The sequence below is a fragment of the Trichosurus vulpecula genome, chromosome 9 (assembly GCF_011100635.1).
Source record: "Trichosurus vulpecula isolate mTriVul1 chromosome 9, mTriVul1.pri, whole genome shotgun sequence".
NCBI classification, from domain to species: domain Eukaryota; kingdom Metazoa; phylum Chordata; class Mammalia; order Diprotodontia; family Phalangeridae; genus Trichosurus; species Trichosurus vulpecula.
In genome coordinates this window covers 57014699-57024907 of record NC_050581.1, presented here as the reverse complement: position 1 = coordinate 57024907, position 10209 = coordinate 57014699, and the positions used below count along the sequence as shown (strand labels likewise).

The following is a 10209-nucleotide window of genomic DNA, read 5'->3' as shown; positions in this document are numbered from 1 at the left end:
GGGGTTTTCTCCCAGTCAAGGACAGACAACCATCTGCCATGATATCTTACATACACACACACACACACCAGATACTATCAGACTGGAGAAATGGCTTGGAAAAGGTATTTGCAACAGAACCACAGTACAGAATGGCACAACTGGCAAAGGCCAACAGTGAAACAAGAGCAAACAAAGGCTTTTCTCAAAGCCTAAAGCTATCCTGAATATACTAGCCTATAATTGTCTTAGGTATAAGCTATTATTTGTTCTTGCCACTCAAAAGGGCTAATGGCACAGGGATAAATATATATAGAGTCCAAGACTTGGAAAGCCACAAGTTGGTCAAACAAAAGAGGTTTATTGAGGACCTGTTATATATAAAGGCACTGAGGAAGAGTCTGGATGATCCTAATGTGATTGCAACAAGTAATATAACTTCAGCTTGGCAAACAGGGCTCACACCTAGCTTTTGCCTTTTAAAAAAACCCTTTACATTTTAGTGTTTATGTTTTCTGACTGAACTGTAATGAAACACATTTTTGTTTGAAGTGAGAATAAAAATGCAATCTTGAAATAGCTTTAATTCATACAAAGGATAAAGGATGTCTCCCATCCTTAGTAACTTTAATACATTTTTAATGTTGTTCATTTCAGAATCAAATCTAACATCTGGTCCTCTTATCACAAAATTTCACCTACCTAGTTTCATAAATACTTTTTTCAAGCACTTCAAATAGTAAAACCATCACAAAAAAACTGAGCTAAAAAACTTCAATTAAAAACAGAAAGCTGTAAATGCTGCAATACCATCGCTTTTTTTCCCATCCGGAGGGCCTAAGTCTTGTCAAAAATTGTTATGTGGTGCATTAGTCCCCAGAGATGTTAAACACAGTCAGAATACTGGAAAACTACCTTATGAGCTATATAAGATCTCCCGTATGTGGATCTTTCTGTGCCGAACGAGATGCGAATTCCGACTAAAGTTTTTCCCACAGTTGGCACAGTGATAAGGTTTCTCTCCTGTGTGGAGTCTCTGATGAATAATGAAGTCAGAATTTTTATAAAAACTTTTATCACACTCAGAACATTGATAGCGTTTCTTTTCTGTGTAGGTTCTCTCATGGTGAGAATTCAGAATCTCATAAGGTGAGAATTCAGCCTGAAACTTTTTTCACATGTGGGATACTTGTTAACTGTTTCTCTTGAGTGGAGTCTCTGGTGAGTAATAAAGTCTGATCTCCAACTGAAGCTTTTTCTGCATTTATTGTAGCAATAGGGCTTCTCTTTCTTGTGAATCTTTTGATGCTGCACAAGCTCAGCGTATAAAATGAATGTTTTCCTACACGTGTTACATTTGTGGATTTTCTCTCCTATATGGGTAATTTCATGTCGAGTAAGATGTGAACTACGGAGGAAAATTTTCCCACAGTCAACACACTTATAAGGTTTCTCTCCTGTATGGGTTCTCTTAAGATTTGATCTCTGACTGAAGCTTCTTCCACATTCTAAACATTTGAACGGTCTCTCTCCAGTATGGATGTGCTGATGAGTGGTAAGATCTGAGTTTCTACGGAAACTTCTCTCACACAGGTGACATTGGTCACATTTATAGGGCTTCTCTCTTGTATGGATAGTCTCATGTCGGATAAGATGGGCACTTCGGCGAAAAGTTTTCCCACAGTGAGCACACCGATGTGGCCTCTCAGCCAGGTGAATTTTCTCATGAGTAGAGAGGGTAGATCTTTGAGTAAAACTCTTCCCACAACCAGCACATTCGTAAGGCTTTTCTCCTGTGTGGATTCTCTGGTGTGAAATAGGTCGTGAGCTCTTAGTGAAGCTTTTACCACATTCGTGACATCTATAGGCTGCAGGGAGGCAAATATCCCTCTCAGAAAGTATTATGTTTTCTATGCACTGAGATAATTCTCTTAATGGAGATGGATTGTCAATGGTAACTAAAAGGCTTATAAATCTCTTTTCTTGGGATAAACCCAGTTTTCTCCTTTCAGGCCTTCTTGGTTCATCTATAGTCACTTTTCCCAGCTCAGAAATCAGAGTTGCAGACACTTGTAGAGGTCCTATTCTCTCTGTATTCTCTTGCTGAAGAGTCTCCTCTTTGTTTTCATCTCCTGCTAAGACAAAGAGAGAAATTCCAGGTATAATTATTTCCCTGGATGAAGAAAAAGGAAGCTACAAATTACAGGACTGAAAAACCATTTGATAGTTCAACCCAAGATGTAAATAATACATAATCAATGTAAATAAACCAAGGAAGCAAGGAGAAACAGTAAACATTCATGACATTAACAGTTTCTATCCTTCTGGGCTAAGGCTGACAAGTTAATTTAAGAGAAATCTGAAGGAAAAACTTGTGGTGAAAGGTCATTTGAATCAAAAGGCCTTGTATCTAGTCTTAACAATAACTGCTGAGTTTACAGAAATGTACTGAGGAGGTTCAGTGATCCCTGAGCCCAACAAAGCTTGTGGGGTGAGTTAAAATTGTATCTTGTTCTGGTCCCCCTAACCACTCTCCTTCTAGCCGACATAGTAATTAAGTAGGCAGTATAAGTAGCTAGCATAAAGTAACAATAGCAAGAGTAAGATTGCAAAGAAAAACCTAGGAGTCACATACAGACCACCCCAAAGATCAAAGGAACATAATTTGCAAACTGTATCATACCCCAAATCCCCAAAATGTGCTAAATCAGGAAAATTATCTAGGTTTTGGGTCAGGGCCTTTTGGTCCTATGATATGTAAATCTCAGATAAGTTCCAGACATCTACAGGTCAGCAGAAAATTCTGGACTAGCAGAACACCAAATGGTGCTGAGATGACACAGATATGTTGACTTTAAAGTATTAGAGATAACTTTGAGATGACTTGGATGTTAATGAACCCCAAGGTTGCACAGATAAAGAGTTAGTTTCCCCCCCCATCAAAACCCTATAAAAATGAGACCTCTAATGCCTATTTCTCCTTAGGCCTAAGTATTCTTCCATCTGAATCAGGTCCCTGCTGCCGAGTGCTCCCAACTCTAATCCATGGTTATATGTGTGACTCCTGTATCTCTCTCCTCCCCAACCTCTTCCTCCATTCACCACCCTATCCTCATCCTCACACCATCTGCCCTTGTACCCTGCCTTTTCTTGGCTTGTCTCTGTACCTCTTTCTGTGACTTATTAAAGTGTGATTGCAGCCTCGCTTCCCATTGGCATCATGGTCTTACCCATTGGTAACCACAGAACTGGATGCACCTGCCCTCATTTCATAATCCCATAAATTCATTAGCAATCCATGAAGAATTTGGATAATGCTGGCTATTATAATAGGAGAAGAAAACAGGAAATATTCCACTAACAGTTTTGACTGAACTAAAAGAATTTGCCAAACAATTAGCTGGTCCCTCACCTCTTTGTAACTCCTCATTTTTATCACTAAAATTCCAATATGGAACTGAGAAGTATATATATATATATATATATATATGAAAATGAAACTTCTCCATAAATGATGTTAGTTTCTTCCTTTTTAATGGATAGGATTCCATCTAAATCAAATTTTGCCAGTATCTATTATAATGCCTTGAACACTGTTACCATTCAGTTATTTGTTAATAAAGATTTGCAATAATTCCACTAAAACAACACAACAGCAATATAAAGGAGTGGGAACCATACTCTTCCAGGAAAGGGAAGGAACCTTAATGTTAAAGCCCAATCATCAAATATATGAAGAACTACTAGTCAGATGATGGTGACGGATTTTTTTCCATTACCACTGAGAAACATTAAGGGGAAAAAAAAACCAGGCTGAAATTGCAGTGGAATTAAGAGGTTTGCCACAATTAAGAACTTGCTGACTGTCATTATTATGAGGCATTGCTTTCACCATGAATTTTCCTTCAGGTTTTTCTTAGACTAATCTCTCTGCTTCAGCACAGTAGACAAATAAGCTACGTATCTGAAAGGTTATTAAAAAGAACAGAGTTCCTTGACATTCTTTATCTGAAATGAAAACAAGCTCAAATCACAGGAGAAAATATTTATATTAGCCAAAAGAAAACATTTCCTAGCTGTTAAAAGCTATTAAACACTAGAGCAAGTTATTGAAGAAGGCTATGAAATAGCTTTCCCTGGAAATCAGGAAGCAAAGGACAATCTACTAAATGTTTTTAGTTTAGACAAAATCTTCTTTGGGGGCAAAAGGTTGAAATAGAGAAATTCTAAAATTTTAGCTATGATTCTAAAATAAAATGCTAAATATGCACAGAAATAAATCAAGAACACAAGACGTTAGATAGTCAGCTTGTTTACTTAACCACATGGAATATTAGCTTTTTCTTTGCAGCCAAATATGAAGAGGAAAGAGTGCACATTCTTTCAAAAACAATCTAAAGACCACTTAGGTTACTTATTGAATAAGGTCAGAATAGTAAGGGCACTGAAACAGAAGGAAAAAAAAAAGGAAAGAAGGGGTGAGAAGTCACTTTCAAATCTTCACCTAGTGGTATCACATCCATGAAACTGTCTTGCTTGATGTCTGAGCGGAGTTCCTTCTGAATGGGGTGAAGATTAACACACTCCTCTTGGGAGAAATACACAGCAAGATCCTCAACAATCACCAGTCCCTGAAACCATACAAGATCCTCAATCAGCATTTCACCATAAATTCTAGAAGGATGGAAGGAAGTCACCTGGAGGCAAAATGTATTATTGTTTGTCCTTCATTCTTGAAGAGGACCATGATGTTAGGAAGATGATGCCATGACTTGCAAATGAACTGGATTTAAGTGAGGGAGGGCTGTGCTTTACAGCCTCACTTTACAGATCAGGACCACTGGAGATGGATCCTCTAGTCAAAATACACACACACACACACACATATATGTATGTATATGATTTAGGGAAGAAATAAGAGGCAAAGGGAATGGCCCAGAAATCGGCCAAGATCTCCTTTGAGAAATGATTTATAGAAGTTTCTTTAAAATTTTTTTTACATCCTCTTAATTTACAAATATCCTTCCAATATGAACAGGCAGTTTTCAGAGGAAGAAATTGAAGGTATCTATAGGCATATGAAAAAAATGCTCGAAATCACTATTGATTAGAGAAATGCAAATCAAAACAACTCTTAGGTACCACATCTCTCCTGTCAGATTGGCTAAAAAGACAAAACAGGAAAATGATAAATGCTGGAGAGGATGTGGGAAAATTAGAACATTGTTACATTGCTGGTGGAGTTGTGAACTGATCCAGCCATTCTGGAGAGCAATTTGGAACTATTCCCAAAGGGCTATAAAAATGTTCATACCCTTTGACCCAGCAATACCACTTCTAGGGTTGTATCCCAAAGAGATCACACAAGTGGGAAAAGGACCCATATGTAGAAAAATATTTATAGCGGCTCTTTTTGTAGTAGCTAAGAATTGGAAATCAAGGAGATGCCCATCAATTGGGGAATGGCTGAACAAGTTGTGGTATATGAAGGTAATGGAATACTATTGTTCTATAAGAAATGGGGCAGATACAGACTTCATAACAACCTGGAAAACCCTACACGATATAATACTGAGTGAGCAGAGCAGAACCAGGAGAACATTATACACAACCACAGATATATGGATTCTGTGATGACCAACCCTGATAGACTTTGCTCTTCTCAGCAACACAAGGTGCAAAGACAACTCCAAAGGATTCATGATGGAGAATGCTATCTACATCCAGAGAAAGAACTATGAAGTATGAACGCAGATTGAGGCACACTTTATGCTAGCCTTTGTTTTTCCCTTTTTTTTCTCTCTTTTGTTTTTGTTTATGGATTTTTTTTTGGTTCTGTTTCTTCTATCTCATAATTTATTCCACTGGTCATCATTCTTCTTCACAACTTGACTAGTGTGTAAATAAGTTCAATGTGAAGTTATATGTAGAAGAGATATCACATTCCATGCCATCTTGGGGAGGGAAAAAGGGAGGGAAGAAAATCTGGAACTCAAAATTATGTAAAACCGAGTGTTGTAAACTAAAAATAAAAAAAAATTAAAATTAAAAAATAAAAAAAATACAAATATATCCTTCCCTCCTCAGAGGGCAATCCTTTAGTTCTGTTTTTCATATTTGTCATTTCTGATATTAGTTCTGTGTTTTTCATATTTGTCATTTCTGATATTCCATTATATTCATGTGCAATTTATTCATCTGTTTTCCAAACAATAGGTATCTATTTTATTCCGTTCTCTGCTACCACAAAAAGTGCTACCATAAATATTTTAGTGTAATTGGGATCTTTGTTTATACCTTTGACCTCCTTGGGCTATTATGCCTAGCAGCAGGATTTCTGGATCAAAAGGCATGGACATTTTCATCACTTCCACAGTGTAATTTGAAACTGCTTTCCAAAATACTTGGACCTCTTCACAAATCCACATACGAATTAGTATATTTGTCTTTCCACAGCCCCTGTAACAATGACCATTCCCTACTTCTGTAATCTTAGTCAATGTGCTGAGTGTGAAGTGAAACCTCTGAGTCATTTTGTTTTGCATGGCTCTTACAATTAGTAATTTGGGATATTATTTTATATGGTTATTAACAGTTTGTAACTCTTTTGGGAAGCATATCCATTGAGGAATGAGTTATATATTTGTGTTAGGTACTTACATATCGTGGATATCAGACAGCAGTCTCTCTCATCAGAAAAACTGGAAAGTGAATTTTCTGTATATGTGGGCAGGTGAGGCTTTGTAGGAAAAGAGAAAGGAGGAAGCAAAGAAGCACTCAAGACCTCAGATGGTACAAGGGGAATCATGGCTCACCTGGGATTCCCCTGCAGGAAGAGCCACCACCATCTCCTGGTTTTCAGTTGGCTCTAGAATGCCCTTCTGAACAAGGTGGGAATCCCAAGGTATAGGAAGAGAAAGAAGTCATAAGAGATTACCTACCTCCTAGGGATTATGTATCCTCAGGGCTGTAGTAGGAAAGACTCAAATATGTAAATGACCGGACATCAGCTCATTTGCAATAAGAGGGTCTGGGTGAAAAGCACCCAATCATTTTGGCACCAAAGAAAGCCTCTTCATCCTGTTCTCAGCCTTTCCATCAACAGTAAGCTCATAGAGAGCTTTGTTAATTCTTATTGTTCCAACCCAGAAAAAGACCTCTTTTTAGAGAACAAGCACAGGTCCTCATTAACTTTTTTTTTTTGAGGGGAGCAGGCAGGGCAATTGGGGTTAAGTGACTTGCCCTACATCACACAGCTAGTAAGTGTCAAGTGTATGAGGTCACATTTGAACGCAGATCCTTCTGACTCCAGGGCCACTGCTCTATTCACTAAGCCACCTGGCTGCCCCGGTCCCCATTAACTCTTGCCTGGACTATTGAAATAGTCTCCTACTTGGTCTCCCTGCCTCCAAACTCTCCATTATCTAGTCCATCCTTAAGAGAGCAGTCCTGCTGATTGTTAAGGAACAGGCTGACAAAGCTACAGGGCTCTGGAAGCTCCAGGGGCACCCTATAGCCTTTAGGATAAAAGACAAAGTTCACTATTTAGCATTTAAAGACTTTCACAATCCTCCCACCCCCTCCTGCCCAAGGTTTCTTTTCCAGGCTCACTGTCTACTGCAAAACTGTCTTACTTGCCACAGTTAGAATACTAGTATGGCTGGAATACAATTGCTCCGGACTGCTGCCTCCTAGAATCCCTAGCTCCTTTCAAAATTCAGCTCAGATGCTACCACCATCTTCTACAAATCATTCCTGATCCTCAAGTTGTTAATTCCTTGTCTGTCTGCCTGCCTTCCTTCCCTCCCCCCCATCCCCGAATTACTTTGTATTCATTCGCTATTGATACCACTATATAAATACCCCCTTTCCCAGCTGCCCTGGCCCTGACAGAGTATAAGCCGCTTGAGAGCAGGGGCTGTTTGGATTTTGTCTTTGTAAAAACCCAAGGCCCAGCAGAGTTCTAGTCACACAGCAGATGCTGGTTGAATGAAGTTATATCGCTTACATCTGCCCACTCATGCAGTCTGAAAATTGGCCAGAATAGGAATGATGATAGCTAACATTTACATAGCCATTGTTATGTGCCAGGCACCGCACTAAGCTCATTACAATTATTACTATTTGATCCTCAAACAACTCTCTGATGTAGGTGTCATTATGATCCCAGTTTTACAGATGAAGAAACTGAGGCAGAGGTTAGGTGACTTGCCCGGGGCCACACAGTTTAAATTCAGGCTTTCTTGATCCCAGGTCCAGCTCTCTATCCCCTTCACCACTTAGCTGCCCCCTGGAACTAGAAAATAAGAGAAGCCCATTCTTCTCCCCAACTTCCTCCCTCTAGGCTACTCAAATGAATATCTATTATTGTATAGAATGAAATTTATAGTTCTCAGATGAACTGTCCAAGGTCAAAGAACCAGGACGTCAGAGGTTGCACTTGAACCCAGATCTTCCTGACTCCAAGACCGATCTCAGTCCAAAGCCTCTCAACCCTGGAGTTGGTCGAGCTAAAGTTAACAGGGGCAAAGCCCTCGGCGTCTCCCAGGGCGCGCACAGGACGCTACCGGACCTCGCCCTGCGCTTTCTCGCCACTGGGTTCCCCTTTCCTGCGCTGCCCCGGGCGTCTTCTCGTGTTCCGGAGGGAGAGGGGGAGACAGAGGGTGGTCCTGGCCAAAGCCCAAGCTCTTGTTTTTCCCTTTCCGGTCTAAGGGAAGGTTTTTTATTCTCTTCTCTGTCCAGTGGGGAGGAGGAAGGGTCGGTGAACGGCCAGTCCCTACAAGCGCCGAGGGGGGAAACTGAGGCGCGCTGAGCCTCTAGGACCAGGTGTGCAACTCTGCACCTCCTCTGACGGCCAGGGCGGGGCGAGACGAGACCGTCCCCCATCGGGCCTGGCCGACCGGCGTAGGACCCCTTTCCCCGCTCCCGGTCCGTCGCTCACCGCCTGCGGGAGCCAGTCGCTAGCAATCAGCAGCCTCGCCGGCGTCTGGGGGGACCGAGCAGAAGGAAGCGGAAACAGCTGGGCTTGGAAGGCAGGAGACTACGTACCTGGGCTACGTACCTGGACTACAAATCCCAGGGTGCACCGCGTCCTCCCCTCACCCACCGCCTCCCCACCCCCCAGCTCCTTTTGCCTCAATTTCTTCTACTGTAAAATGGGGCTAGCCCGTACCTTGAAGACTTGTGAGGGTCATATATGTAAAAACTATTTAGCACAGTGCCTGGCACATAGTAAGTGCAACATAAATACTTATTCCTTTTCCCCTAATGTCAGGAGAGGCATAAAACGGGGCTGAGCTCCAATAAAAAAATGCATTTTCTGTCTGAGATCCAACTTGGATTCAAGTTGGAGAGGGATTCCTATGCAGAGATTATGTTTGTGGATAACATTGTTCTGATTACATCAAATATTTCATTGCTTCCTGGATGGAAATAACCACTCAAGAGAATTTGACCTAATTATACACATGGAAAAAATTAGTGGAGGAAGAAAGCCTTTTATCTAGAGGATGATCAACAATTAAAAGGACAGCCTGAAGATCTTAGACGTTGCAAATGGGCGATGAGCTGCACTCAGGAGATGGGCTAGATTGCTTTGGGAAAATTACGTGACTTTTTAATCATCCTAAATTTGTCTTTTAAAAAGGGCCCATTTAAAATATATCAACATTCTACTGCTGCTACTGCACGTCTATTTCTGCTATTCATGGTACAAGAATTGAAAGGGGGGAGGGCAATGGACAGGTCACCTTTTGGGTGTAAGCTGCAACACATAACAAAGAGATCAGGAGGCTCTGAATAAAATAGGACTTCAAAGAAATACACCAGAAGAAAAGACGGAGGTGGTTATGCAGCAACTGGTGGTGAATTTATGGGAGGACACGGACAGGAGCCGCACAGTGTGGACAGACACAATGGAGTGGGAAATATCGGCATTCCGGAGATCACAGACCTAAAGTGTTTGAGGCTGTATTATATGTCCCCTCACCTCCATCCCCCAGTGGAATGTAATGCCTTAATTCCAGTATGGCAAACGTGGAGGCAGGGAAACTGTGCTTGACTTAAATGCCAAAATTCTTTGTCCTTTCCATGCTATTGTTAAGTAAACTTCTTCACTGAGAATCAAGATGGTCTCCAAGTGTCTCCATTTTGTTCCAGTCCCAAACCTACACCACCGGACCAGCCTGTGTAAGGCTTGGAACAGAACATTAGCCCATCTAGTCCAACCTC

At 40.9% G+C, this 10209-nt stretch overlaps 1 protein-coding gene across 2 annotated transcripts; it reads right to left on the bottom strand.

Annotated features, from left to right (window-relative positions):
* Nucleotides 1–320: 320 nt before the first annotated feature.
* LOC118831740 (zinc finger protein 239-like) lies at nucleotides 321–8983 on the bottom strand. 2 transcript variants are annotated; one of them, XM_036739176.1, is made up of 4 exons: nucleotides 8921–8983; nucleotides 6795–6883; nucleotides 4484–4610; nucleotides 321–2114 (listed from the first exon to the last, which is right to left on the bottom strand). In XM_036739176.1, the coding sequence occupies exons 2-4, from the start codon at nucleotides 6825–6827 to the stop codon at nucleotides 1114–1116; spliced, it is 1161 nt and encodes a 386-aa protein (XP_036595071.1). In that variant the 5' UTR covers nucleotides 6828–6883; nucleotides 8921–8983; the 3' UTR covers nucleotides 321–1113. The 2 variants fall into 2 exon arrangements, with proteins under 2 accessions (XP_036595071.1, XP_036595072.1); XM_036739177.1 differs by having other exon boundaries at nucleotides 321–2111.
* Nucleotides 8984–10209: the final 1226 nt, after the last annotated feature.